The 27,319-nt window shown below is 42.8% G+C and overlaps 2 protein-coding genes across 6 annotated transcripts in view; one reads left to right on the top strand and one right to left on the bottom strand.

Annotated features, from left to right (window-relative positions):
• TAOK3 (TAO kinase 3) overlaps nucleotides 1–4,766 on the bottom strand; it is an 83,733-nt gene extending 78,967 nt beyond the window's left edge. For 3 of the 5 annotated variants that reach the window (XM_065851382.2, XM_065851381.2, XM_065851384.2), the window contains exons 1-2: nucleotides 4,622–4,766; nucleotides 3,763–3,825 (exon numbers count right to left, since the gene is read on the bottom strand). The gene's annotated coding sequence lies outside the window, so the exon portion shown is untranslated. The remainder of the gene's footprint in view (nucleotides 1–3,762; nucleotides 3,826–4,621) is intronic. The other 2 variants (XM_071816233.1, XM_065851383.2) reach the window with 1 other exon arrangement.
• Nucleotides 4,767–8,174: 3,408 nt separating this feature from the next.
• Nucleotides 8,175–27,230, top strand: SUDS3 (SDS3 homolog, SIN3A corepressor complex component). Its single transcript, XM_065851431.2, has 12 exons — nucleotides 8,175–8,401; nucleotides 9,642–9,711; nucleotides 10,667–10,722; nucleotides 11,129–11,200; nucleotides 13,291–13,310; nucleotides 13,875–14,031; nucleotides 15,682–15,777; nucleotides 17,757–17,818; nucleotides 18,752–18,773; nucleotides 19,537–19,642; nucleotides 23,184–23,268; nucleotides 25,333–27,230. The coding sequence occupies exons 1-12, from the start codon at nucleotides 8,236–8,238 to the stop codon at nucleotides 25,429–25,431; spliced, it is 1,011 nt and encodes a 336-aa protein (XP_065707503.1). The 5' UTR covers nucleotides 8,175–8,235; the 3' UTR covers nucleotides 25,432–27,230.
• Nucleotides 27,231–27,319: the final 89 nt, after the last annotated feature.

Raw genomic sequence — 27,319 nt, 5'->3', positions numbered from 1 at the left:
GTTTGCATTTTGGGCTATAGGGAAATTCAGTGTATAGCTCCCTAGACACAAGTTTATCCAGCACTTCGAGGTTAACATCTCCATGCTTCAAGTGACAATTTATTTGATGAATTACAAATGGTTTCCTTCTCTTCCCAAAGACAGGGCAACCTGCAGCACAAATGCTTCTATTAAAGCAAAGTCACGAAGGCCCGAAAACAAGACACACCAAGGTCACCATCTGCCCTTATTTTGAGGAATTACTTGGTCTCTCAGATAACACAGCATCATAATTAACAGTGACAACAAAAAGGGGTGCAAATAGGGGGAAATTCACTAGTCCAAAGCTTCCAAGGCAACCTGATGGAGATTAGGTCACCTGAAGGAGCTACATTCTCTAGCTTTGCCCAATTAACCCCCATGATCCAACCATGCCTGATTATACTAAGATTCAGAAAAACTGACATTAATATGCCAAATAAACTGTGAGAATGTCCTTATTTGAAAGTTTTTTGTAGCTAAGTAGGAAGGCATGCAACTGCGTGTTCCCATATAACTATCAGTTTCATTAAATTTGAAATGAACCAGAGTCCATTTTGACTTAATATTCAGGGTGGGGAAAAAATACTAATTACATCAACATCAAGCTATTACCTGTTCAAGGGCATAAGTGCTTACTTCATTAACAACTCAGACAAACTTGTTTTGTAAGCTCCCTATATTAAATTTGAAATTTCCCTGCCCTTACAAATTAAACTAACAATTTATTACACAAAAGGAAAGTCCAGTAAGACAACACACACGAGTATATAAACAAGAAGACTTCCAAAATGCTCAAGTCAAACACATTCTTTGCCATCTCTCAATAAGAACAAGCTTACTTGAACCACCTAGAAAATCTGATTTCAAGAATTTCTTTGAATTCACTTGAACTTCTTAAAAAAAATATCATACAAGCAGTACTCCAGGTTTCTTCAATCTGAGAGCAAAACTATTCACCTTTAGAAACATTTTTCACATTTCCAACAGGAATTAAAAATTAAATACCCATGGTATAATTCTACAGAATAAGGAAAACATGTCACATTAGAAGCATTGCTCCTTAATGCTGTGAAGTGGCGCTTCATAAAGATTCAACAGAAGCTGCCACAGTATCATAAATAACTTGCATTTCCAACATCCTTCAGTAGCTCAGGAGATGGATGACCCCACCCCATTAATTTACTGTAATTCCTATTTCAACTTTCCTCCTCATTAATTAGGAACTGAGGTTCACATAGATCACAGTTCCTGGCGTGCAATACCGATGATGATTTTAAGTGGAGTGCGCTACACGATCACGCTTTGTGTGCTGTAATACAGCCAGCAGATCACAATGAGAAGTCAGAACTTTGCTACCTATATAAGAATAGAAAAGATATTTCCTTCTTTTTACCCAAAATAGCCAAGGAACCCTGGATTTATCAGATTAATACCTTCTAAAATATGTTTCACTCAATGAAGTAAAACAAACCTACCATATAGATATCAGAGACTGATAACCAGACAGTGTCAGGAAAACTCACTGAGCTACCCTTGGAAGAACTAATGAACAAGTAGACGCAATGCAATTGCATAATGTTTATTACACAGCACCAAAGGCAATCAAATCATTCTGGTTTAATCAATGGCCTTCAAATAAGGAAGTAGTTTGAAAAATAATATGCATAAAACACTATTTTGGGTTTACTACTTTGATTTTTTTTTCCTGTTGTGTAAAAGCACATCTATTAAAAAAGCTGAGCATGTGCTGAAATATGATTTTATAAAACTCTACTTCTTGAATATCTTTGACACAAACATCACATTCTTATTCAAACTTAGCTTGCTGTAAATGCTGTGACAAAACCATACAGAGGTTCTGTTAAAAGAATCCGAACTGTCTTAAAAGGAGCTGCTTTCTATTGAAAAACACTAAGCTTAGACATTAAGTTTTTAGTTTGTTGTGTTTTGTTTCCCTCCACCCCCGCCCAGAAAAATCAACAAATACATAAAATTTAAAGCATTTCATGAACACCTCCTCCCCTGCCATTTCCCATAACCTGACTCTTGGAGCATTTCACCAGGCTGCAGAAAATACATAAATCTGTAAACAGAGAAAACAACTACTCCGTGTTTCTGGTCCAAGCTCGCTCACTCCACCCTTTGCGCAGCAAACTTCTCCGACACTACTACCCCTCTTCTGCCCAAGGAACAAATTTCACCAGCAATACGACCCCTCTGCTCCCTAGGCACTGGGGGTCTCGAACAGCGCGTCTCAGCCCAGCAAACTCCAGACCAGCTATGTACAAACTGGGTTTGCTCTTACAGGCAAGACAGCTGGTAAGTCAGAACGGACAGTGCCCAGTTCTCTTAAAAAGCCTCTGCATCCTGCAACACAACATGTAAAATAAATTTAGGAACAAAAGCCAGTTGATACAGGTTTCATATTTAGAGTGCGCATAAGCAGAAATACCTCATCTTTAAAAGTTCTGACTTGCAAGGATCCTTCTTAAGCGATAATGAATGGAACAAAGTAGAAGTACGTACAGAGAATCACTCTAAGTAATACATATACAGAGGAATTAGTTTGCAATCTGAAAAACCTCATATTGGAAAGGGAAGACAGAAATAAGTGAGTTCAAGTCTTCCTCAATTCAGATTCCACAGGAAGTGATACGAGTTATGAATTACTAGATAAATAAGAAATCTTGATTTGACAAAACCTGAAAGAAAAATACAGTAATGCAGATATAAACAGTCTGCAGCCTCACTGTCAACATGTAAAATAATTAAGTTGTCAGATATTTGTATTAATTTCAATGTTAAAATAGTTTGTGAACAGGTATTTACAGCACTCCCTCTATTGTTACATTGTCCCCTGAGAACTCAGAATTAGCTAGCTAGCAGAAGTAATACAGTTTTAAAGACAAAAACTGAGAGGAACAAGCATGGGGTGTTATTTCTCTCCACAAACAGTCCACTATCTGTGTGCAAATGCCAACACACATACTGACCACTAGCAAAATAGCATTGTAGCATTCTAAACATTTGTTAAAAATATGTAAGCAGACCTTGGAGAACAGATTGGAGCCCACTTATCCAAGCATGAGCAACATCAGCTGTGGTCAACAGCATCACACCCCTCCTGGGTACTTAGCCTGTTAACTTTTAATCACATTGTGTCCCCCCGAACAGCTGTCACAGAGATGGGGAACATCCCACACCAATCCATAACCCTGAAGTGTTTTCATCTTCTTCTTTACATCACTGGCCCGCTAAGGTGGGCAACGTGATTTGAAATCCTCTTGGGCAAAGTGGAACTGAGCGCAGCTCTCCTGCAGCCTGGCTAAATCCTGCACAGCAGGGAGGCCACACCAGCACCACCTGTTTTGCTCTTTTTAAACTAACACCATAGCTGCCACTTGACTGTGTGCTGAGCCCAAGTGCTCCACACACCTACGAGATCAGCGTTCAGCTGCTGGAGCACAACTCTGAGGAGAACACAGTGTTTGTGGACAGCAAATCCAGCACCGAGCTGCTCAGACTTTCTACCCAGGCTGCATAAGTGATCAGGGAAAACCTGGATGCTACCAGGGTGACTCAGGGGCTACTGAATTCTAGAGGCATCACAGTTATAGAATTAATTCAAAAAACAAAAAACAACACACACAAAAACCACCACACAACCACACCACAAACCAACACAAAAAGAAGACATGAAGAAATGCATACAAAACAAAATTCTAAGGGCTTAGTACTTGCCTACTGTCCTCTTTTTTTCTCCTTCCCACGCAAATATCAGCACTGCTAGATGACATTCAGCACCTACAGTAAATCATTTCTTGATGTCATTAAAAGGACAGATACATGTGCTCAGACCAGACCTGCGCAATTACTTCCAATTCAAAGAAAGCTGACAGCAACCAAGCTCCCCCTTTCCCTCGAATTTCACTAGGCCAACACTAATGCTTTCAAATGACTCGCTCACAAACCAGTCTGAGGGGTGATCTTTATGGACAAACGCCATTTATCCAGCTGGGACAGTGTCCCTTGCCTGCAGGTGAAGGAAACGCGGTCGCTTCCCCTCCTCTCCTCACACCCCAACCCGCCGAGGCTTCTCCACTCCGGAACCCGCCGGGGCTGCAGTCCTGGCGCTCCAACTTCCCTCAGCAAACTCGGCACAGCCCCCACACACGGGAGCTGCATCCCGGGGGGCTCAGAAAAAAACACCATGAGCTGCTAGGGAGCTGCTCAAGTCTCCCCTCTACCCCCCACCTCCTACACCCCCAGCCCCAGAGCCGCCGCAGGACGGGCGCAGCGGCCGGGGGGCTCGCACACCCCCGGGACCCCCGTACCCACAGCCCCAAGGCAGCTCCGGGCGGGCCCCGCCGCGGACTCACCCCTGGGAAAGCTTCACCGTGAGGGGCCCCCCATTCGCCCGGCACCCCCCGGCCCGGCACCGAGCACCCCGCGCCGCCGGGGCAGCCAGAAAGTGCTTTTTTTAGCCCCAAACGCGCTGCCGACCCCGGCGGGACGCGCTTGTCAGGGGCGAAGCCGTCGCGTGCGCCCCCTCAGCCGCCTCCCCGCGCGTCCTCTCAGAGCCGCAGCTCCTTCCCCTTACCTGGTGCCGGCCGGCGGCAGCGGCACACGTCCGCGGCGCCCGGGAGGGAGAGTGTCCGCCGGGCCGTCCCCGTCCCCGCCGCTTCCTGCCACGGCCCCGCCGCCGCCCGAGGTGCGGCTGCCCCCGCCAGGCGCGGCCAATCGCGCGGTCGCTCGGCGATCGGCTCCACGGCCTGTCCGCCGCGGGGCGGGAAGGAGGAGAAGGAGGAAGGGAACAAGCATCGGCGCTCGGCTACCCAGGCAGAGGGGGGCCGCCTCGTCGATTGCGCTCCTCTGAAGCATCGGCGCTCGATTGGGCCGCCTGCGCGGCGGCGCCGCCGGGAGCGGAGGCTCCGGGGCGGTGGTGCCGGTATCGGGCGGGGCGGAGTTGTCCCCGAACCCCGTGTGGGGTCCTCAGCGCCAGGGGTGGGCCCAGAGCGGGCCCAGGGGTGTGAGGGGCCGGGTCGGGGCCCAGAGCGGGCTCAGAGGTGTGAGGAAGGGATGTCGGGGCCCAGAGCGGGCTCAGGGGTATGAGGGGCCGGGTCGGGGTCCGGTCAAAAGGCAGCTTTGAATCTTTAAATACTCGCTGTCAGCGCTGGAGGAGCCTTGACAGCGGCTGTGTGGCCTGTGCCAGGAGTCAGAGATTCCTGGTAACAAAAAGAAATAAAATTCCAACTTATAAGGGGTGTGCCCGAATGAGGAGAGGCCTCGAAGGAGAAAAAGGAGTTTTAGCGGTGGTTGGGAGGTCTGGATTAAGAAGAGCTCAGAGCAGAAAGGGTAAGGTGATATAATCCTGTTTTGTAATGCTTTAGGGTTCCCTACAGCCCCTGAATTTAGAGACAAATACTCCTTCCTTTCTACTTGTAGAGCCCCACAGTGGCTTATCCTTCGAGAGTTATTGAGTACTGTTTTGCCAAACATATCTGAAGGAGCAGAGGTTTATCTTCTGCCTCCTGCAGACTCGTTCTGCTAATTTCTGACAGTTGTTTTCCTCAGGGACTTTCTTCTAGGACCATCAGCATGTGGCCCTTTGAAACTAAAGGTACAGAGACTCAAAACTCATGTGCTCTAGGCTCAGGGTGTTGGTGTTTGTCCTGCTCTTCAAAGGCCAAGGTTCTGTATTACAGGTTTTCTTGCTGCAGTCATGTAATTCATACAATAAATGAACCACCATGATCTCTGTTTATAAGTTGGGATTTGTAACCTTTTTGTCTCTGCTTCTTACAAATGAAAAGAAAAACACAGTGAGTGTGATTTCTGTGTCAGCTACTCTGTGAAAAGCTGATGAAGCAAGAGGCAGAAATCTTTCTTCAAACGGAGCAAATATATATAAAACAATAACTGAGTCGTGATGAGACACCTTTGATGAAAATATGAGCCAAGAAAAATAGCTTGAGAGAGAAATTTAAACTTTCCGTGATAGCTCCTTGGGGCAGAGACAGTTAAGTTTCTGCATTTGTCAGGGAAACATGGCATTCCTGGAAGCTGAACCTCCTCCCTTGGGTTCCCACTGAATGCCTGAGAGATGACAGCAGAGGGTGTCTCCAGGAGGCTAATATTAAACATGAGGAATTAGTGTGAAGGGAGCAACAGCGAGATTCCAGTTTTGACCACAGAACGAGCTAAAAAACTTCGCATCAGCAGCTGTGCACAGTTTCTTACTCATTTGATGCTTGCAGCTCCTGCTGTTCAAAGAGTTCCTGTGTGCCCTAGTGTTAGTAAACGCACCTGCCTTCTCTGTGATGTGTGAGACCGGCTGCTCCTGGGCGTAAATCTGCTTAGGATGAGCAGAAAGTGCTAAGGCAGCGTAACGTGGGATAAATTAACCTTGGGAGGGCAGCTGCGGCACAGACACGCTTGCAACTGGTTTGCTGCCCGCAGCAGGACAAACCGAGCATGTAGGGGAGTTGGGTGCATGGACAGATAGAGGAGGTGCAGATAGGAAATGGGGAGGAGAGGAGGAAAATGGTGTTTATAAAGCTTTAAGGGGGCTCTGGTTAGTTCTGGGAAAGGGCTTTGGGCAGTCCCAGCTCTATTTTTAACTGTATGACTTCAGGAAAGTTATCTGAACAATTTAAGCCAGGCCTGAGTCTGTAGGGAAAGGACAAACCTGAGGGCACTGGGTGCAGCGTGGGCACCCGAGCGGCTCACGCGATGTGGCAGCTGCCACCGCACCCTTTCCTGTTTGCCCCGTGGCCACTGGCAGCCCCGCCAGCTACCGCTGCCCGAGCCAGGAGGAAGAGAAAGGTTTGCCTTCCAAAATGCTGATAACCCCTTGCACCCGGCTTTACTCAGCAGTGGAGGAGTGACAAACAGCTCTGCCATTCTGTCTCCCATGTGCGCAGTCAAATGCCCTCAAACGGATATGGATCTCTGGGAACTGCTCTTGCTAGTGTTTAGTGTTGATTTTTAGCTGTGTCTCAGCCTCGTCTCCTGTGAAAGGTAATATTTACTTACGTGAAAAGGTATCGGGTGTACTTCACGTGGGTGTTCCCAGTTAAAAATTGTCAGTCAGGGCAAACAGATCTTTGGGGTGAGCTACAGGAAGGCAAAGTGCGCACGCTGTATTATTGCAGTTCTTTTCAGCACAAAGAGCGTGACCTGGTGCTGCTCTCGGCTGCTGAACACCCAGTTCAGTGAGTTTGAGAAAGCACTGCCGTGGGTTTGAGTAGATAAACCCTATTTTATTTCCTTTCCCTTGATGAGATGTTTATAGTATCCCACTGAGTCACTAAGTTGTACGTTTGAGGAACACACCTCACAAGGGTTAAGGTAGGCATTTAGTACGGCTCTGCTGGAGGCAATGAGACTAATTAATCCTTCACAGGTGACTTAGGGTTGCAGAAAAGGGCTAAAGGAGATATTTAGCCTGAAATATTGATGGGAGGCATTTTCATACGGAGTGGGATCTTGTATTTAGCGGTTCCTGCACGTGAATCTTGCTGAAGGATCTAGATCTTGGTCCTTAGTTTTGTAGCAGTAGCTAATCAAGAGGATGACCTATGTCTAGCAGACATGAGGTATCCATAACGGCTTTAGGCGCCTTTTCCATGGAAACTGGTCTTTACTGGCATGAAGCAGCTGTTCCACCTGGGTAAAGGCAAGATCACAGTACCATGGTGGTGACTTGCTGGGAGTACGGAATACAAAACTGTTGGGGTTGAAAGGGACCTCTGGAGATCATCTAGTCCAACCCAGCTGCTAATTTCTAAAAACAAAATAAGTCCATTTCCAGCATGTGAGGTCCTGCTCTCTCTGGCAAGCAGCAGCACCATGGCATGCCCACATCCTGCAGCACAGGCATTTCACGGCATATGGGCTCATCCTGGTGGCAAAAAAGAAGAACACAGGTCTTTGGAGGTGCAGGCAAAGCCCTTTTTCTCCCCATAAACTCCGTGAAGAGTAAAGCCTGGCAGACACAACCTCGGTCTAAGTTGGTGGAGGAGCCGGGACTCGAACCCGAAACCCACCGTCAGTGTCCGCCCCCCAAGGACCCCCTTTAGGTGCCCTCTGCGTTCGCCGGGCGGCGGCGCTCCGGCAGTGGGCGGGCGGCCGGAAGCGGAAGTGGCGGCGCGGGTCCTGGCGCCGTTACCGGGCGGAGGCGCGGGCCCGGGGCGGCAGCTCCGTCCCGTCGCTATGAGCGCGGCCGGGCTGGTGTCCGCCACGCCACCCGCCCCCGCGCCGCCTGGGGCGCCCGCCACCGCCATGCCCCCCGGGCCCGAGTACTATGAGGAGGAGGAGCTGGAGAGCGCCGAGGAGGAGGATGGCGACAGGAGCGCTCGGGCCCGCGACTCCGATGAGGGTCGGTAACGCGGCGGGCGGGACCGAGACGGGCTTTGGTGCTCCGGGAGACCGGAGACTGGGGCAGGGGGGAGAAGCGGAGGCGTCTGGAGCCCATGGGGGGTGGTGGGAGGCTCTCAGCGGTGTGGGGGTGAGGAGGTGGAGGAACGTGTTTGGGGAAGAAAGGCCTGAGTCGGGTTTGGTGGAGAAAGGGTCTGGGACAGCGAGGAAATGGGAGGAAAACGAGGCCTGTTAGCTGGCTGCGGTTCCCGGTGTGAGAGGAGAAAAGCGAAGCAATGGAGAAGTGGGCTTGAAGTGGTTTTGCAGGTGAAGAAGAGGCGGGGAGAGCCTTGGGAGCTGGGATTGAGTGTATGGGACAACGCGGTGAAAACGGTGGAGAAATGTGGTGTATGAAGTTTGGTTGTGTCTCTTGGGGGGTAAAGGGACAAGGGGGAAGAGGGTATTTAATGTAGAAGTGTGGAAAGAAGTAAAGGGTGCAAGAGAGTGTTGAGGACAGAGGGGGTTTGTAGAAGGACTGGGAAAGCAGTGGAGAAGAGAAAATGGAAGTAAAACCTAAAGTATTCTGGGGTGTAGGATGCATAAAATAACAAATAAGGCAGATGAAGAATGACCCTTTAACAGCCGTCGTTGCCCTGTCAGCCAGAGTCCTTCGTAGATTTTGAAATACCACAGTGTGATGTGGAGCTGGGAAGCCAAGTTCAGATCCCAGCAACAAACTTTGTTTCCTGCAGTGAGACCTTGGTGGTCAACCTGAACAGCATCTGGTTGTGGTATTTTTGTTTTGGGCTGTTTCAGGTCAAGATGCAGAATCAGTTACAGCTGGTTCAGTCACTGTTTTCCATACAGTATATTACATCATGAGTGGAACCACAGGAATGAGTCTGGGATATTTTTCAGAATCTTTAGACTCTTTATGTCCTTGTACGTGTGAGCGTTAATGTAGAACCTGTTGTCTTAAACTGGGAAGAAATTACCAGACTATCTTAAGCTGAAGCTGTTTAGATTTGATGTAAATGTCATCACTAAACTGCCAGAGGATTTACACAGGTGAACTGGTGAATTTGTTATAAGATGGTTTGTTTCACTTCTGAATTCACCTCTCTAGAGGCCTGTCTGGTTGTGTATTTGAGGTCAAAATGTCTGAGCTTTGGGGATTTGTTTGCTTTAAAATAATTTACTACTTTGTTGGGGTTTTTTTAATACTTCTATAGTTGTAACAAGTTATTTTTTACCTCGTGTAGACACTGAGGATGCCAGTGAAACGGACCTGGCGAAACACGAGGAAGAGGACTTTGTGGAAATGAAAGAACAGTAAGTAACTCATTCTAATGAAAAGTAAGGTAAATTTCTGTTTATTTGGGCTTTTTTTTTTTTTTTTTTACATTAAACTTTGCAATGTTTTGGGCCAGGACTGGGGTTTTAAGTGCCTAGCCCAATGTAATTGCTAATGAGTCCATATACTTGTATTCTCTGTTCAGTTACTTTCTCTGTTCTATATGTATTCAGGAAACTAAGCACTGCTGCTGTTTTGACCAAATAAATAGGTACAGATTTCTGGGAGCAACAGAGTTTTTCTGCAAATGAATCCTGCTGCAGTCAGATCCTTAGAATAAAAGATCTACTCTATATAAGCTAAGCAAAAAGCAGGATGCTCTTAAAATCCCTTAAACGACAGAATACTTCTCCTGTCCAACAGGATGGGCTTTTTGGAGACTTGAATTAGTTTCCCTTGATGTTTAGGTGTATTTGCAGTTATTATGCGTGTCAGGAAGACCTGGCCTGTGTTAAACCACAGATATGTGAGAAAAATGCAAGTTTGCAACAGCACCAGGAATAGACTTCAGGGATTTTTTTAATAATCATAGAATAGTTTGAGTTGGAAGGGACTTTCAAAGCTTATCTAGTCCAACCCCTGCCATGAACAGGGACATCTTCTGCTAAAAAGTCTGTCCCCGTCTTTCTTATCAGACCCCTTAAAGTATGGAAAGGCTACAGTAAGGTCTCCCTGTCACCTTTTCCAGGCTGAACAACCCCAAATCTCTCAACCTTGGGTGGGTTGTAAAACCAATGGGGTGGCGGAGCTTTTAGACAGAACGATAACCTTTCATTTGAATAATATTTGAGTTGTTGTTTGTTTGTTTCCTGGAATAATTCTGAAAAGTTTTTAATTGTGTGTGAACACTCTGTAACCTACCTCAACAGATGGTGAAATAAGTGATGTACGTTTGTTTTTCGAAGTAAAATTGCCTGCTCTCTGTCTTTACAGGATGTATCAGGACAAACTGGCATCTCTGAAGAGGCAATTACAGCAGTTGCAGGAAGGTAAGCGTTGAAGAGGATAGCTTTTTTTTTCCTGAACCATTTTCAGCACTTTTCAAAGGTCATAGAAGGATGAGGATTTTGAAAGATGTAAAGAGGATCCTTCACTGAATGGCGGCTCTCGGTCATGCTGCTGAGTGAAAAATGTCAGCCACTTTCCATCTTTTTTCCCTCAAAACACTTGTAGTTAAGCCTGTGTGTACTAAAGTATTTCTTAAAAGGAGTAGTGGAGTAGTCAGCTTTCTGAAAAAACTGGGAACGTGCTTATCAAAATAAGCAATCTAGAACTGTAGTTTTCTGATTTAAATTATTATTATTTGTGTTTCAAATGGTGTATGGCTCCTTGAGAAAATTTAATTCTTGGAAAAAGAGAAAGTTCGAGCAGGAGTCCACAATTTATCTCTCCTAGGTACTCTTCAGGAATATCAGAAAAGAATGAAAAAGTTGGACCAGCAGTACAAAGAAAGGATACGAAATGCAGGTAAGCTGAACTTTTTCCAAAATGCTGTGTACAACTTAAATTAATGATTTTTATAGCACCTGAAGAATGATAATTCTGTCCTTTAAAGAAAAAGAACTTGTTGGAGCAAAGGGTTCCTCTGCTTCCGGGGGTATAGTGCAGTTGTTTTGAGAGTGTACAAAGCATGATGGGATATATCTTGATTTTTATTTTTTTCTTTTTTTCACTAAACACTGATAGATGGTTTTAGTCTTCATTTGAGTGAAACAGCACAAGTGAAAAATGGTTTTGTTTTTATCTGGCACAGTCTTCCCCTTTGGCTTGTTCTTTGTGCAACTGGCCTGAAACCTTCAGGCACGCGGTTCCTTTCTGTTGCAGGAACGGGCAGGTAGGACTAAGCATCTTTCCCAAAGATCTGGTTTTGTGCCCTGGAACAGTGAATACAGACGGTTTGCAGCTGAAACTGCTGTTCTGTGTAGCTGTGACATTGGACGGGCTGCCTGTGCGTTGTGTTCTGGTGCTCTGTTTCAGGAGCGAAGGCCCGAATTAACTGTAAGTGCCCAGCGCTCAGCCCTTCTGTGCAGCCTTTATTGTGGTACTGCAGAGAAACTGCTTAGAAATCAGATTGTTTGCCCTCTTTTTTTCCAATGTGCTCCAACCCTGGAGTGGTGTGAATTGTGTCTTTCTGAAAGTGCTTGGGGCAGTAAAGGGTTTGCTTGAGCAATTTAAGTGAATTGAACTACTTCTTGTTAAATGGAATCCGTCTTCTCAGATGAATTTCATATATGTTAGAGCTGTGTTATTGTAATACAGGGTTGTTTTGGTAAAATTATGACTGTGAACTTGTATTTCTGGCTGGCAAAGACCAATGCTGCAGCAACGTGTTTCTTCCACAGGAGGGCAGAAGGTGATAACTTTCAATTTTATATAAAAAAAATCGAACTGCCTGGTACCACAGAAGGAACGGTCTTTTACATTTATCCTTCCCACATTGAGGTTTTGGGTTGGGTTTTTTTTGGTGTTGTGTTGGGGTTTTTTTGGTGGTTTTTGGGGTGTGTGTGTTGATTTTTTTTGGTGTTTTTTTGAGAATTCACAGATACTAAAGCAACTGTTTAGATTTACCTGTATGTGATTACCTCCATAATACTGCTTCCATGCTCAATTGGTAGAGTCCTTTGCAAACAAAAAGTTTGTTATTTTAATTGGGCCACTATCGTGTTTGGTTTCTATTTTATTGGGGGTTTAATATTTTTAAAGGCATAGTAGTTGAGTGTTGCTACTACAGTCTTTTCTGAAACTTATCTGGAGTCTGTGATCTCTACAGAAGTTTTTACTATTTTGAGTATTGCCAAAGCTTAATATGCTGGTGAAATACGGTGAATTGAGGACTGCTCAGTTGCCTTAGTTGGCTTTTCTTGCCACTACCTGAGTTAAAACATGATTTTTGGCATTATGTCCTCCAGGAAACATAAGAAGGGTCCTGTCCTACTTAATTTCAAGTTGTTAGGAATTGCACGAACAGCAATGGGACTGTTTCACACCCAGAAATCCATTCACCTCATGTTTAGGTGTGACTGGAACTAATCCTTGCCACGTGTTAGAACTTAACCTTCAGTGATACGTAACGATTTCCTTGTCTTCTCGGGCATAAACAGCCTGAGATCAGACACAGGTTGAGTAGATGAGTCTTCTAACAGCTGAAGATTTATTTCTGAACCAGTCATTGCTGAAATTCATGAAAAGGCTTTAACCTTGAACTTTTGCCAGCCACACGTTCATCTATCTAGTCTAAGCTTTACTCTGTGAAGTTTGTATCTAGTATTAACTGGTTTTAATTAAACTGGAAGATAGACTACTGAATAGTATGGAATGCTGCTTTGCAGCTCTGCGTGACAGTCTGTAGAAGACTTCCATTAACAATATATTTTTGTGGACTTCTTTCAGTTACTTTATTTTCAGTGTAAAACTGCAGTGGGATTAGAGGCCGGATGAGTACATACACGGTTCAGTTCACCGCCTCTCTTGGCTGCAGAACTCGATGACTAGGAATGTTAGGGAAGTCATTTTGTGCATCTTTGAAGGTAATAAATTAAGTCTGTCTTTTCTTTCAGAACTGTTCCTCCAGCTGGAAGTAAGTACTCTTAATTTATCAAATATATATTCACTAGATGGAAGAGGTAATAAACCTTCTGTTTCATTGACTGATGCTTGTCCTTGTTTTCCCAGAAGACTTAAAGAATTTTTCTTCCTCTAGTGAGCATTATTACACTTGAGATGTAGTACAGCCTACTGCTGGTATTACTTTGAGTAACTTCTGGACTTTTAAGATTCTATTTTAATGACAAAAATGTTTGCTCTTGGGCTGCTGTATGCTGGCTGTGCATTTGTCGTGTTTAAAAAGCATGTTTAAGAGTGTAAATAGTAATGTTGTTTGTAAATCTCAAAAGCCCTCTGCTAGAGACACGATATGGTATGCAGCATTAAAATGTTGTGGAGTTTTTAAAAAGAATTAATTCTTTTGCATATGTGTTACTGCTTATTTAGTAATTTTAGATGGTTTCTATTGATTATGAATATTAATAATCTTTAGAACTGGCTACAGTTCTGAACTGAAAAGCTAATCAGTGCAGCAGTTGAAAGAAGCTGTTGTGATAACATCGAGTTCCTTAGTTCACCTTTTTGTTGTTTGCATTAGACAGATCAGGTGGAAAAAAATTATGTCAAGGAGAAGAAGGCAGCAGCAAAGGAGTTTGAAGATAAGAAAATTGAACTTAAGGAAAATTTGATTGCGGAGTTGGAAGAGAAAAAGAAGATGATTGAGAATGAAAAGCTGACCATGGAATTAACAGGAGGTAAAAACAAGACAGGCGTCTGTCGTTTGTCCTAACCACTCTGCTGCTGCTTAGAAAGAAAGAAATAAAGGTAGAAATGCTTGTTCGTACAGATAGCTGGTGTGAAGGCTTTAAAGCTTTCCAAATGCCAACAGATGTAGAACATGGATTGGTGGTGTTTTACTGGAGAAAGCTGTTTGTAATAATAAAATCTAGTGATGCGAGTTACTGACAGGTGAATCAAAGCAGCGCCAGTGGCGCCGCAGTGTGGGTCAGGTTTCCTGTGGGCAGGGAAAGGGGCTCTGTTAGTTCCTGCAGTAAAGCTGTTGAGATACGCCACAACGCTGACCTAACCAGTGGTGCCAGGTTGTAAACCTTGAGGAGGTGCTTCAAATGCCTCTTCTGAGGCTCTTGTAAATCAGTCATAACAAACGAGAAGAGTGGCTCGCATTCAACAAAGTAACTTATGCTTTTAGGCCTCCAGGGCTATTAATGTTCAGTGTTTTTCAAGTTCAGCTTTGAATCCTAGAGATAAGGTTTCCTTTGGCATATACTCGCTGGGTGGCACTTTTTAATTATTTTTAAGCTTTTATCGTAGTATTTGTTCCATTAATGTGCAGCAGGGTCATCCTTGTTCACACCTGAGATACGGAGGAAAGTAACTTGGTGTATTTTGAACACACAGAGCTGCTTAAGGTCTTAGCGTCTAGAGGGAGCCAAAGAGGCTTCACAGATTTAAGGGCTATCCAGGATGTGATTCAGCTGCACTTAAAGCTGAGCAAATAATTCTCAGCACATAGAAGAGGTGAGATGATGTGTTTAGCATTTAAGATGTGGTCTCTTGCTTGCCAGTTCAAGGTATCTTCATAAATTAAGGAATGATTTGTGAGAGCTTGAGCAAAGTAGTTCAGTGAAGACTGTCCATAGACATTTGTACAAACTGTAATTTCAGGTAGTTACTTGGTGATGAGACTTGGGTTTCAATTTTAAACAGATTTTTTTCTTTTTCCCTAGTGCATATGCTACAATTTATTTCCTGTCAACTGCTGCTCTGCATGTTATTAATTAGGTTCATTTCATTAATCATAATTTGAAACAGTTTTAGATAATGAGTCTAAATACCATTTGTGTTTAAAATTACTCCAGCAAGCTTGTATCAGTCTTGAATGCAGTAATTATCTGTATTCCTTTGACAGAGATATTTTTCCAGCTTGCAGACAAGAAAAAGCAGCAATTCCTTTGTAGCTGATGTTTTACGTGCTGTTAACTATCCAAGTTTTGTTAGCAGAGAACTCTGAACTTTGCCTTTTAAATGATCTCTTCAAAAGCAAATCATGTTAACATTAAAGAAATCTGCCCTGAATCCTTGTAGCATCGTTGTGCTCATTATCTGTACCTGAAGGAGCTGTAAAATGCCCCAAAATGTGTCACTTCCAGCCCCTGGAAGCTGTAACTGTGGCTTTGCAACACTGTCACTGAACAGTGAGTATGAAAGAGAACTTATATTCACTGTCAGCAGTTCCAGCTTGGATGCTGGAAACCATCACAAAAAAATCCAATTTTCTGTATGAAAGAGGAAAGATTATGTTCCTTGTGCCTTGTGCAGACAGCTGCTGCTTCTTCCCCCATTGCCTCTGGTCTTATCAGCTCTCCAACCTCATTATTCTACAGATTCGATGGAAGTGAAGCCTATTATGACAAGGAAACTGCGGCGGCGACCGAACGATCCAGTTCCTATCCCAGACAAGAGGAGGAAACCTGCCCCTGATATCCTTTCAGAGTCATTGCAGGACGGTGCATTTGCAGCCAGTGCTACCTGCATCTGTGCTTTTGTACGGGAAGGAGGATGAAATGAGGTGCTAGAATCAGATTTTAATCTTGGAAATACGGGAGCACAATTCGTCACATATAATAAACTAATATAACACAACCAGACTTTGGAGATAGCTCGGTATCCTCACTTGAACTTCACAGTGTTGTGAGAACTGTCTTTTTATTTTGTCAGTGAGAATAGTTTGAATTCTTCAGGTAGGTTTTTTTTTTCACAAAGGAAAAACTTCAAAAGAACATTATATATAAATGCTGAGGTAATTGATTCTATAGATAGTAAATGGCTTTTTTACATGAGCCAAAGCTTTTTTCATTTCAAGATGTGACAAAACGTTTGCCAGAAAGATCATATTTGCCATATCAAACTGGTTTTCCCATTTCTGATAAAGGCTTCAGATCTCTCATCTGAATGCAATAGAGAAGCACAGCGAAAGCGAGGAGTGCTAGAGTTGTTCTTTGAATTGAAAAGGATGGAAAATCTAACTTGTTTTATATATCACAAGAGAGAGAAAATGTGTATATAATCCTTCTCTTCTGCTTTGTTGCATGTTTCTTATAATTAAAATGTTCCTTGGCTTCTGGAAATATGCTTTTAGCTCCTCTGTGATGATAGGCACTTTTTCTATTTGTATATTAAATTCACCCAGAAAAGAAGGCAATGATGTTTGCTTAACAGAGCCTTATTATTAGATTCCAAACTTGTATGGCTTAGATCAGATTAAAGAAACTTATTTATGACTTCCAAGTAACTCAAGTTTTCCGCACAGGCAATATCAGACCTTGAACTAGAGTTCACGCAGGATGGTCACAAACATCTCCAGTTTAATTAACGTCTTTCTGGTTAGAGATCCTGTTCACTCTTTCAGGGAAAAAAAAATCTATTTATTAGTGCCCCTATCTCTTCCAAAGTAAATTACTTTCATAGCGAACATGTCCTACTAATTGAGCGTGACATGGCAGCTATTGTATGAAACTGCTTTTCCTCACTGGGGAGAGGATTGAGGTTCCTCAGCACCAAAATCCTCAAAATACAGCCTAACAATTGTTAACTTTAATACTTTGAACACTTTTGATGTAACAGCTGTTTTGAAGAAACACTGGAGATTAAATGTCAAGAGTGGGTCCACTGCTTTGTCTGGATATTGTTTTCCATCTGTGTATTTAGATGGGGAAAGTGGCAGAGGAGCGGTAGGAAAAGGAAGTAGGAAGATGGGATCGTGAAACTACACAAAATGACAGCAGAGCTGTAATGAGGCTCTGACACACGAACTTGTGTGTTCTGAGATTTTGTTTTCAGGTGAACGGTAGGCTTTTCTTTATCCTCATCTACATGAGGATGTGTTTTTTGCCTCTGGCTTGATTTTCTGGTTCTTTTCTTGACTTTTTCTGTGCATTTGTGGGGTTGTTTTGTTGTGGTGTGGGTTTTTTGTTTGCTTGGTTTTGGTGTTATTTTTCCCTCTCTTGTCCCTGTCTCTCAATTCCTGCTTACTAAGTTGCAAAATGCTGACTTGCTTCTCATAGTTTTGGGTGGGATGCAGTTTCGTTGTGCAAACGCTGAAGTGAGTGTGTTTCAGCTCCCAGATCGTTCTCTATAGAGATGCAAGATGAAGAACACTGAAAACACAAATGCTTGATGCCTCCATGAAGTAAATGTCAGTGCACTAAAGATTTTTCCATTGATGGTTATGTCTGAATCAGTTAAAATGATTTCGCACTCTATTTGCTGCTAAATATGAGGCTCTGTGGAGATGGACTTAAATTAATTCATATGACAAAAAAAGCCCAAGTGTGACACTTTCAAATCTTGTGCAGCTTACAGAAGCCTTTTGCCTTATGTTTAGACACGTGAAATGTCATTGATCTTTAATTTTCAGCCTTGCTTATTAAGAGTTTATAGGAACCTTAATTCTGGATACCTCAGCTAAATTATTTGTTGACTGATGAGCAAATAATGGAGGACCTGAGAACACTGAATAAGGTAGGGATTATTGCTTGATTTGTGTGTGTTTGTTGTAAAGAGAAACTAATACTTTCCCCTGCAGAGAACACAGCGCTCTGGTTTATGTTCCTTTTTGAGATGTGTGACTATTTCATCCCAGTAGGCTTTGTGAAATACCATCTTGCTAAGTCTTCTATTGTGTTATCTCCTCCCTTTTATTTTATAGGTTTAATTAACCTCATTAAAATGACTGTCATCTAAAAATGGTACCTTTTGTCTGCACCAAGTGATGAGCTGTCTGAAGGAGTTGCTTTCTTCCTCTGCATGGTTGAACAGATGTTAACGTGTCTGGTTTAATCCTTAGTGTGGGCTGGTCATTTTACAGTGCGTGGTTTGGGGGTTTTTCGGTGCTTTTTGGTTGGTTGGTTGGTTTTTTTGGTCTGTTTGGGGTTTTGTTTTCTCCTCACTGTCACTGTACTTCAGCAAACCTCATAGGGTACAATGTGTGTGTTTATAGCTTGTCTAGATTTTATTACACTATTGGTTTCTTGCTAAGCACTTAGCTAATTTCTTATAATAGAGGCTGTTCATTAAGGCCTTTGAGGATGGTGGTGGAGCATGATTTTGTGCCAGCTAGTGGGGTGTTTCTAATGATTTATCTCCTCTATTTTATGTACCCTGAGGAATGTTGGATCATGTTAAAAAACATAGTGTGTTAGATGGGTTTGCGTTTGCCTTGTTTTAGTGGAAGTTCAGTTTGCAGACCTTTTGTGTAGTGATACTGATTATCTGCACGTTTGGTTTTTTATAGCGTGCTGTTCTGGTTATGTCTCATGCCAGTTAGTAGTACATTTAAAAATGATAAAAAAGAATCATTTAGAGTGTGGAAGGTAAGACAATCTGAGATGATTACTGCAGACCTGTGTGGCTTATGTCAGATCTCTAATCTTTCTTTGCTCTCTTTCCATGCAGCTTAAATCACCCAAGAGACCAGGTGAGTTAACAGTGGCACTGGAACTTGTTCACATTCACACTATTTTGAACAGACAATTATTGTAGACTTCTTGACTATATAATTGCTGTGTAATTTGACTGCATAAATTGTTTTGACTATGTAATTGCTGTTCTTTATGTAGCTACTGTGGCAAATGGGCACTTTGTGGAGTCTCCTCTTCTGTTCTGAAGTTTGTCAGGGATGGGAAGGGAGGTGGATGCATCTTTGGTGGCTGAAACATTTGAGTATGGGCAGATCTTTTGAGGTCCCTTCCAATCCCAAACATACTGTGATACTGTGATCTAGCTGTGTAAAGAGGTTTTTCCATGATATTCAGATGCATCTGGTTAGTTTGCTTGCTTGTCAGGTTGATGGAGGGATTGAGAGCTGAATTTTATGTGCTCAGCTTTCAGATGTGTCTTTATGCTTTATTTCAGTACAGGGTGCTACTAAATTGCCTGTGTAATCCTGGCCCTATTATCTACTTTATAATAATTAGAATGCAAACAAAATCAAGGATGTACTGTCCATCACCTACCTATAACATTTTTTTTTCAGGTTAATATTAGCATTTATATACTCAAGGAGAGGCTGAATTATTCATCCCAGTATGAGCATTTTTCTGATGCAAATTTGACTTTGTAGCTTTCCGTGCTTATTATTTCTGCATAATGTGACCTTATTAATTGCAGCTCTGCAGTCAGATGTGCTATTGTGTGCTGAACACGCACTAGTCTTTAAGCACAGTCTCTGCTATTTGCAGCATCTCCCTCCTCTCCCGAACACCTCCCAGCTACACCCGCGGAGTCTCCAGCACAGCGGTTTGAAGCCCGGATAGAAGATGGAAAACTCTACTATGACAAGAGATGGTAAGTCCTGATACATTTCTGTTTGAATCAGTCTGAGCGTTGTGTGGTGAGGAGACAAAGGCTGCGGAGAGAAATTGCTTCAATATAAGAATTTGAGGACTAAATGTTTTTGGGCCTAGGCTAGCCACTTTGTAAGGGCTAAGCATTGCAGCTTCGGTAAATCAGAAGTGATAATGGAGTGTTTGGACCTCATAGACGTTGAGGAGTGGCTCAAATAAAAGGAGACTTTAAATCCTTTCCACTTGGGAAACACTTTTGTCAAACCAAATGTGAAGTGAGAGAACCGCCAGCAGCCACAGAGCGATGTAGCTATGAAGCTGCTCAGCCAGGATGCAGATGCCCCGTGGCCGCAGGTCCGGTGGTGTCGGCAGTGTATGTGCTCCTGCTGTTGTGTTTTATAGAGCGCTAGCCCGTGGTTCCACGAGGTGGCAGAAGGAACGTTGTGCAGCGGGATGAGCAGAATGAAAAATGTTTCTAATAACAAATCCCAATAACCTTTAAAGATCAAACCCACACGGGAGACGCGGCTACAGAATTGCTGATTGGATTTAGCTCTGTTAAGTTTTATGGGCATATAGCCGTGCAAGCCTCACAAAACACAAAGAAAATATTAAATTCTGCAGAGAAATCTTAGGTCTTAAACTTAATCCGTGAGACATGCAGAACTGGATAATCGAGATGGCAATCTAGTACTCCTTGAGCAGAAAGCAATTTGCAAGTTGTATGCTTATTTGTAACCTGCTTTGGTGTGTTGGTGGCTTAAAATAACAAGTGATGAGGTTGTAATTTTATCATGGAAAATGATAGGCATGAAGCTTGTATGCTACACAACAGCTGCCTTGTACAGTTGGTCAGTTTTTCCTTCTGCGAGTCTTCTGACAGCGAAGCGTTGTGGAAGGTTCAGTGGGTGCAACTGATAAAAGCTGCTGCCTGGAGCTGAGACGTGTGAAGTGTAAAGCAGCCGTGATCTGAACCAGCTACTTGTCATTTCACAGATTCATGAAGTTCTTTTTTTGCTTTCATAATTTTTTTTTGTGTAAAGTGACGATCCTCTAGGATATATTTGGGTGAATAAACTGTTCTTCAGAATTTTTAAGCATGTGGAGTACTGTAAAGTGTTGGATAAGTTATAAGAAAAAAAAAAAATGGAATCCAAAGTAATCTGTCAGTAAAGCTCTCAAGCTCCCACCACATTTAAACCTAGGAGAGCTTCCATGAGCACAGATGAATCTCTCAGAAGCACAAGCTCTCTCTGAAAAGTATCTAGTTGGGACATAAAACCCTAACAGATATTTTTATCTTGCTGAATTCATTGTTGTGGGGGTCTCATGATCAAGAATTCCAGCTGTTGTCTTTCCTGTCTTGCTTGTTCTTACGCTGTTTTAAGATAAGTGTTTTACATTTTTTTGACTGTAATAATCATGCTTGGATTTTTTTGATTGATAGCAATAGTACTTGTGCAAAGTAGCTGTATTTTAAAATAATCAAGTAACTTTTGATAGTGGGAGGGTAATTTTTTCTAAGGTTTATTAAGGCTGTAACTGCTGACATGCACCAGAAATCATAAAACTGACAGCTCAGGAGTCACTACTCTCTGTTTCCTGACAGCGGCTGTGGAGGACCATTATCTCAAACCAGTGAACGTTTCAGGCTACTAATGGACTCCCTAAGGTCTCGCGGGGACACTTCACAAGTGTATCTCCAAAGTGGAGACTTTGTATGGGGCCTTTCAGGTGGATATGGAATTAGACTTCAGGTCTTTATCCTCGTTCAATTTGTTCCATTCCTCCCTGTAAGATCCTAAAATGCAGTTCACTGTAAAACAACCCTCTTTTAGCTTTGTCTGCATACAATAATGCAGAGTGATTTCTTTCAGTCTTCTGATGGAGATGCAGTCGAAAGTCTTGGCCTTTCAGCAAAATGGTTTGTAGCAGAGAGTGGAATGATTTCTGCTGGTGTCACTTATCAGTATTGTGGTGTATTTTACGTTCTGCAAAAGCAAACGGTAGTTTGGCACTTTCTTCTTGAAAGCTAACTTAAATTTCCTTTGTCTTAGGGAGGTCTGGTTTGTAGTAGCTTCTATTTCAATTAATGGTCATCTGAGCTCAGTAAGCTGAGATTTTTGGCTCAGATCATTGCTGCTGTTACATTGCCCTGGAGCCCACTGACATCCTTTCTTTTAAAATGGGGGAGAAAGAATAGTGGTTGGGCACAAGTGTCTAAAGGCTGCAGAATGTGAGAGTGGCTTTTTTGTTGTTTTTTTTTTAGTGCCTCGCCCAGCCCTTTGGTAATTAGTATGTTTGGAAGGCTGAAAGCCAACACTATCATTCTTGTTACTAGCAAGCGGTGTCAAAATTCTGAGTACATGAACCGGTAGGAAGAGATTATGGAATAAACTATTGGAAGACTTGTGTATTTACAGCATGGTTAGCGTAGAAATAACTGTAAAGATCATGCAGATCCCTGCATTCAAACAAATGGCTCTCGGGCAATCGGACTGCAGGGAGTTGCATACTGAGGGGAATCTGTGCAGGGTTTCTGCAGCTTGGGTTGCCCAGGTAAACACAAAGCACATCATGATTAGGATAAAGGTGGAAGTCTAGTTATGTTTTTAGAACTATAAAGCATTTTGGTGCTCTCTTGATCAAGATTATTACTTAGCAATAATCCGTGTCGGTATAATTAGTTCTACCTTCAGAATGAACAGAAACTGGTGAGTTTTGGCTAGCACACTTTGCAGCACGTACCAGAAACATGTTCTGCGAAGAAGGCAAGACCATGAAATCGGGCAATTCAGAGTTATGAATTTCCAAGTTTTTACTTTGTATAATACAAAAGGCACTAAGAAAAATATATAGCATGGCTAAAATATGATCTAAAAGGGGAAAAAAATGGATGTGCTTAGGCACAGCTTCCTTGTGGCAGGTACATGCAGAGCTGGTAACACAGCACTTCGCGTTTGGGTTATTTTCACTAAATAACACAGCATTAGAAATTTGAGGTCTCTGTTTAACAATGCATGGGTTTCACTGATAAAATGTGGTTTACTGTGGTGGCACACTAGTAATTTTGCATTGAGGAATGTGGCTAACTTTAGTATCTGATTTGCTGTCACGTTTTATCAGGCATAATATGGAGGTGCCTCTAAATCCATCTTGTGTCTGCAATGTGAAGAGACAGTTTGATTAACTCTGAGATGGGGGCTTATTGTCAGCCAGTGTTCTCTGATCTTGTGCCTTGGTGCTCTGCCCCTCCTCCTTTCACATGTGAGAGCTGTTTTCTGTAATCTGCATATAGAGTTAAATGTGAATCGAGAGCTTTGTGCATCCTGAAGCATCATTGAGATGCAAAGTGGGAGTGTGTGGAGTCAGACCACCCACTGTGTTGGTGACAATGGAGAAAGTGGCGTGGAAAGACAGACCGACTTCATATTTACTCTATCCAAATGCTTTATCAGTCTTAGTTCTGCTTCTTTTCTGTCTTTGTACAGCTAATAGTTGAAAGTGTTTTCTTAATTTTTTAATTGTTATTATTTTTGCAGGTACCACAAGAGCCAAGCTATCTACCTGGAGTCTAAAGAGAACACTAAGATCAGCTGCGTGATCAGTTCTGTGGGCGCCAACGAGGTGCTGGGGCTGCTTTGTTCGTCATGGGAGTGGGGGAATCCGTGGGTCGGTGTAGGCAGGCAGATGTAAGGACCGAGAGAAAAAATCAATATTACTTTCAGAAAGAATGTAGTTGGTGTCTAAAGAAGCTCAATCCAAGATGAGACTGAGTTGAGAGATCTCTTCGTGATACAGAGCTGAGGTGGGAAGGGACTGGCTGCGCTTCTGAAGAACGATCCTGCGTTTTGTAAGTAGTAGTTTGGCAGGCAGGAAAAATGAGGAGAACTGACACATCATTGGCACAATATTAATAGGTTCCATTTCCATTATTTCAAAAATGTACATACACTTATTATTAATGCATTATTTAAAAAATATATATCGCATTGGGAATCCAGAAGAGCACGAGGAAATTTTTCGTCACCAGATTTAGTTGTTACAAGGGGGGAAAATTCTTGTGAAGTAACCTGGCAGCGTTTGACACTTCTGTGGGAGACACAGTGAGTCACTGGTCTGAGACCATTTCTTTGTGGCTGATGATTCAAGCTCAGAGGAGCAGGTGAAGAGAGGTGTGTGCCTAAAATCAGTGACTCTCGCTGCAAAATAAACTCAGTGCTTGAGCACCAGTTGGGCAATGGGAGTGGTTTGTTCTTTGCTTGCAGATTCCAGACACTCCAAGGAAAGAAATGACAGACTTGAATGCTCTTCTCTTCAGTCAGCCAATAAAGTCACTTTGATTTGTTTTGGCAGCTAATGGAAAATATTTTATTTTCAACAAAATGAGTTGCATATGGGTTACGCTTTGTATCACGACTGTTCTCTTTGCAGTAACAGTTGGTTATTTAGATAAAGAAGTAGTAGTGTGCTAATGGATGCATTAAAAGTATAGTCCTGCTATTTGATTAAAGTTGTTACTGTTAATTTATAACATTAAAACTCAGTCTTTTGGGAACATGTTACCTAAAACCTGGAGGAAATTCAATCAATTATAGTTGTACGAATTCAGCTTTAAAGTGAGACAATAGCTTTTATTCTTTTGGTTTAGTGGGGGTTTTGAGAGAGGCTGGGGAGGAGGTGCAGCAGTAGTTTGTCCTGTGATGGTTTGTTGTGAGAGTATAAAGCAAATGGAGACAAATACTGAACAAATACTGAAATGAGGTGGTGCTCTCTTAGGAGTGCAATGTGCACATCTCATATTGCATCACACACCCCAAAATGTGTTTGCCAAACCATGATTTTACTGATTCCTGCTTGAACTGGGAACTGAGAAGCCAGGGCCTGGATTTGAGGTCTCTAATTGAGTTAAATCAATCTACTGTGCCAGGCCTATAGCTGACATGGTATCTAAAAACGAAAAGCTTTGGATAAATTGCATGCTAACAGTAACTCGCTAGTCCTTTGCAGTAGGCAGTATTGGGCTTGTGTCCTAAAATACTCCAGTATTTGGGTCCAAACTTCTTGAAAGTGATTTTTATTTCTCAAAAATTCTCAGTGGCTGCCTCCATGGAAGCAATTTGTCCCTCAGAACATAGTGACTGTCAGCAAGTTGGGTGAATTCTTCCATGCAGGTGTTTAAAAGAAAGATGCTTTTTTATCTTCAGATACAATTCATGTATCACATTGTGAGAAATGCTTCACTGAACAAAATCTGAAGCAGCCTTTTATTTAACTGGTAGTTAACTTGTCTGGGTAAATCCCAGGATAGATAATTTTATGATCTGTGGATCTAGAGAGACTTATTTTTGATTAGGCAAAGCTTAATGCCAGAGTTCCATTGTGAACAGTATCAGAAGGAAACTTGCTTTCCTGATGATGCTTGGAACAAGTAATTTTTCATGATGAGTGTTTTGAGCAGGGAGGTAAGGTGGTAAAGGTAGAACCTTAGTTCCTTTTCTACTCAGGCTGCAAATACCTAACATGGGGAGGGAGGAGGGATTATACGGAATTGTCTCTGCACTCTGAGTAACAGAGATGTTCAGATCTGACAGTAAGAACACTTGGACTTGTTTGTGTTTTGTGTACTGTAGGTTTTTCCTCTTTCTCCCCAATACATGACCTGGCCTTTTCTTCTTTTCTTTCCTGCAGATCTGGGTGAGGAAAACCAGTGACAGCACCAAGATGAGAATCTACCTGGGGCAGCTGCAGCGAGGTGTGTTTGTGATCCGGCGGCGATCGGCTGCGTGACTCCCTGCTCTTCCTTGGGCTCTTATTTTCTTTTTGACTGATAGACAAACCTCTAACGGGGAATGGCAGACTGTTCACTCATCTTAGCAGCAGAGAACACTGTCATGACCTCTTCCGAGACAGTTTGTGGCTGGCCACAGAATCCCCAGTAGTCCTTAAATCTCTAGTGATACCCAAGCACTGCCCTGGACTATTTCTGGATTTTGCATCAAGCTTCTGTAACGCTTTCTTTATATTTTGGATGGCTGTTTAAGAAGACTTTGCATCGTACTTTTTTCATCGTTGTTTCATGGTGCATAGATGGGACTCGTGTGTTGAGAACGACGTAACATTTATGTTTTTGATCAGACCAATGGAAGAAGCTTTGCTTGTGAACACTTGGGGTTATTTGTTCTTGTTTTCCTGCAAGACTTGGGATGTTGGGCAAAAGGAGTTTAATCTTGTCAGCTTTCAGCTGCAGCTGGGACATCCATCTGTAACACCTGGTACACAACATCAGCTTTACTGGACGAACTGTTTAAAGACTTGAGTACGGAAGCTTTTTTTAGGAAAGTGTGGACAGCTTAGAGACTGAAAATCCAGTTGATTTTAGTGTAGCTAAGCAGTCACATGTGGTTAATCAGAAGCTTCTGTTTCTCTTCACATTAAAAAAACCTTTTGATGAACAGGCAAAGAGTACATCTAGCTGCTGAAATTGATGTCCTGAAATAGGTGGATGAGTATAAGCCAAAGGATTAATTAATGGGACTTTGGAGACAGCAAGACTGTGTGGAAGATGTGAGTATAACCACTCATGTAGAGAGGTGAAAGGCAAATTTCACATTCTTCACCAACGTCAGAGGAACAGAACATGCTGGAATCCTGCCAACAGAAGGTCCTGGATCTGTTGTATCTTTCAAAGAAGCCGGGTACAGAGCAGGAAGCGGCACTGATGCGCTCTTGGTGTACGCTGAAATCTTCATTCCCTAAAACATCACACCAAGGTTTCCCTTTGAAGAGTGTTTTAATTACTGGAGATAACATTGGATTTCCACACAAGTGAAAATGCTCAAGTAACGATATTGTGTGCTCCCTTCCAGGATGTTTAAACGTCTGACTCTGCAATTCCTCTATCATTCCCTGTCCTTTGCTGGTGGCTGAAACCACCAGTACCGTGTACAACCCAAGTGCACATTGCGCTGGCAATGCTGTCACATCTTGGCCTTCTGTGCAAAAGAACGTTGTGCTCCTTTTGATTACTGGACAAAACATGGCGATTTCTGCCTTTATCAATATCTGTCACTTTGAGGCATCTTTTGGTTTTGCTTTTGAGCTGTTTTCTTGTTCAGCATCAGTCGAGCCTTCCTTTCATATCAGGATAAATGGCGTGTTTTAAACTACTGGTTCCGTTTCTTTTACTTCCTGCAGTTGGGTGGCAGTCACATCCCAGTCACTGGTGTCTGTACGTGGATCTGGAGTGGAGCATTATGGCTGAATTTCTGATGTGTTGCCTTTGTGGCTGAGACATCCTTACCTGTTTTTACTGTCTTTTGAGTTTCAACTGAGTCTGGAGCTTTGGTGAGGAAAGCAGAGGGTGCCTGTTTCCCACCCGTTGAGAATGTGCTGTGCTTGCTGCACCGTTAGTCAGGTGGAAAGCAGAGCTGTATTTTGTCAAGTTAACAGCATACTTAATATAATTTAGCGTTCTCTGTATGTGTGACAGGTTTTTAATAAGGTGATGATGTACCGAGCAGGGTTTGTCACCGAGCCTTAAAACGAACATCATAGTTCTTACAATAAAAAGTGCTAAGTAAACAGCAGGATTTATTTCCTACCTATATCATTTTATCAATATATATGTTTGTGGAAGTAGCTGGGAACTTTGGTTCAGTTTTGGGGAGATATCTTG

The sequence above is a fragment of the Patagioenas fasciata genome, chromosome 17 (genome assembly GCF_037038585.1).
Source record: "Patagioenas fasciata isolate bPatFas1 chromosome 17, bPatFas1.hap1, whole genome shotgun sequence".
NCBI classification, from domain to species: Eukaryota; Metazoa; Chordata; class Aves; order Columbiformes; family Columbidae; genus Patagioenas; species Patagioenas fasciata.
The sequence above is the reverse complement of the archived record's forward strand: the minus strand, read 5'-3'. Positions and strand labels throughout refer to the sequence as shown.

What these genes read in the sequence shown, in the direction of transcription:
- SUDS3 (XM_065851431.2), top strand. Translation starts at nt 8,236, where the DNA reads ATGAGCGCGGCCGGGCTGGTGTCCGCCACGCCACCCGCCCCCGCGCCG. An exon ending in TTTGTGGAAATGAAAGAACA is followed by an intron (nt 9,712 to 10,666) that starts GTAAGTAACTCA and finishes CTGTCTTTACAG; the next exon opens with GATGTATCAGGACAAACTGG. An exon ending in ACCTGAGAACACTGAATAAG is followed by an intron (nt 17,819 to 18,751) that starts GTAGGGATTATT and finishes CTTTCCATGCAG; the next exon opens with CTTAAATCACCCAAGAGACC.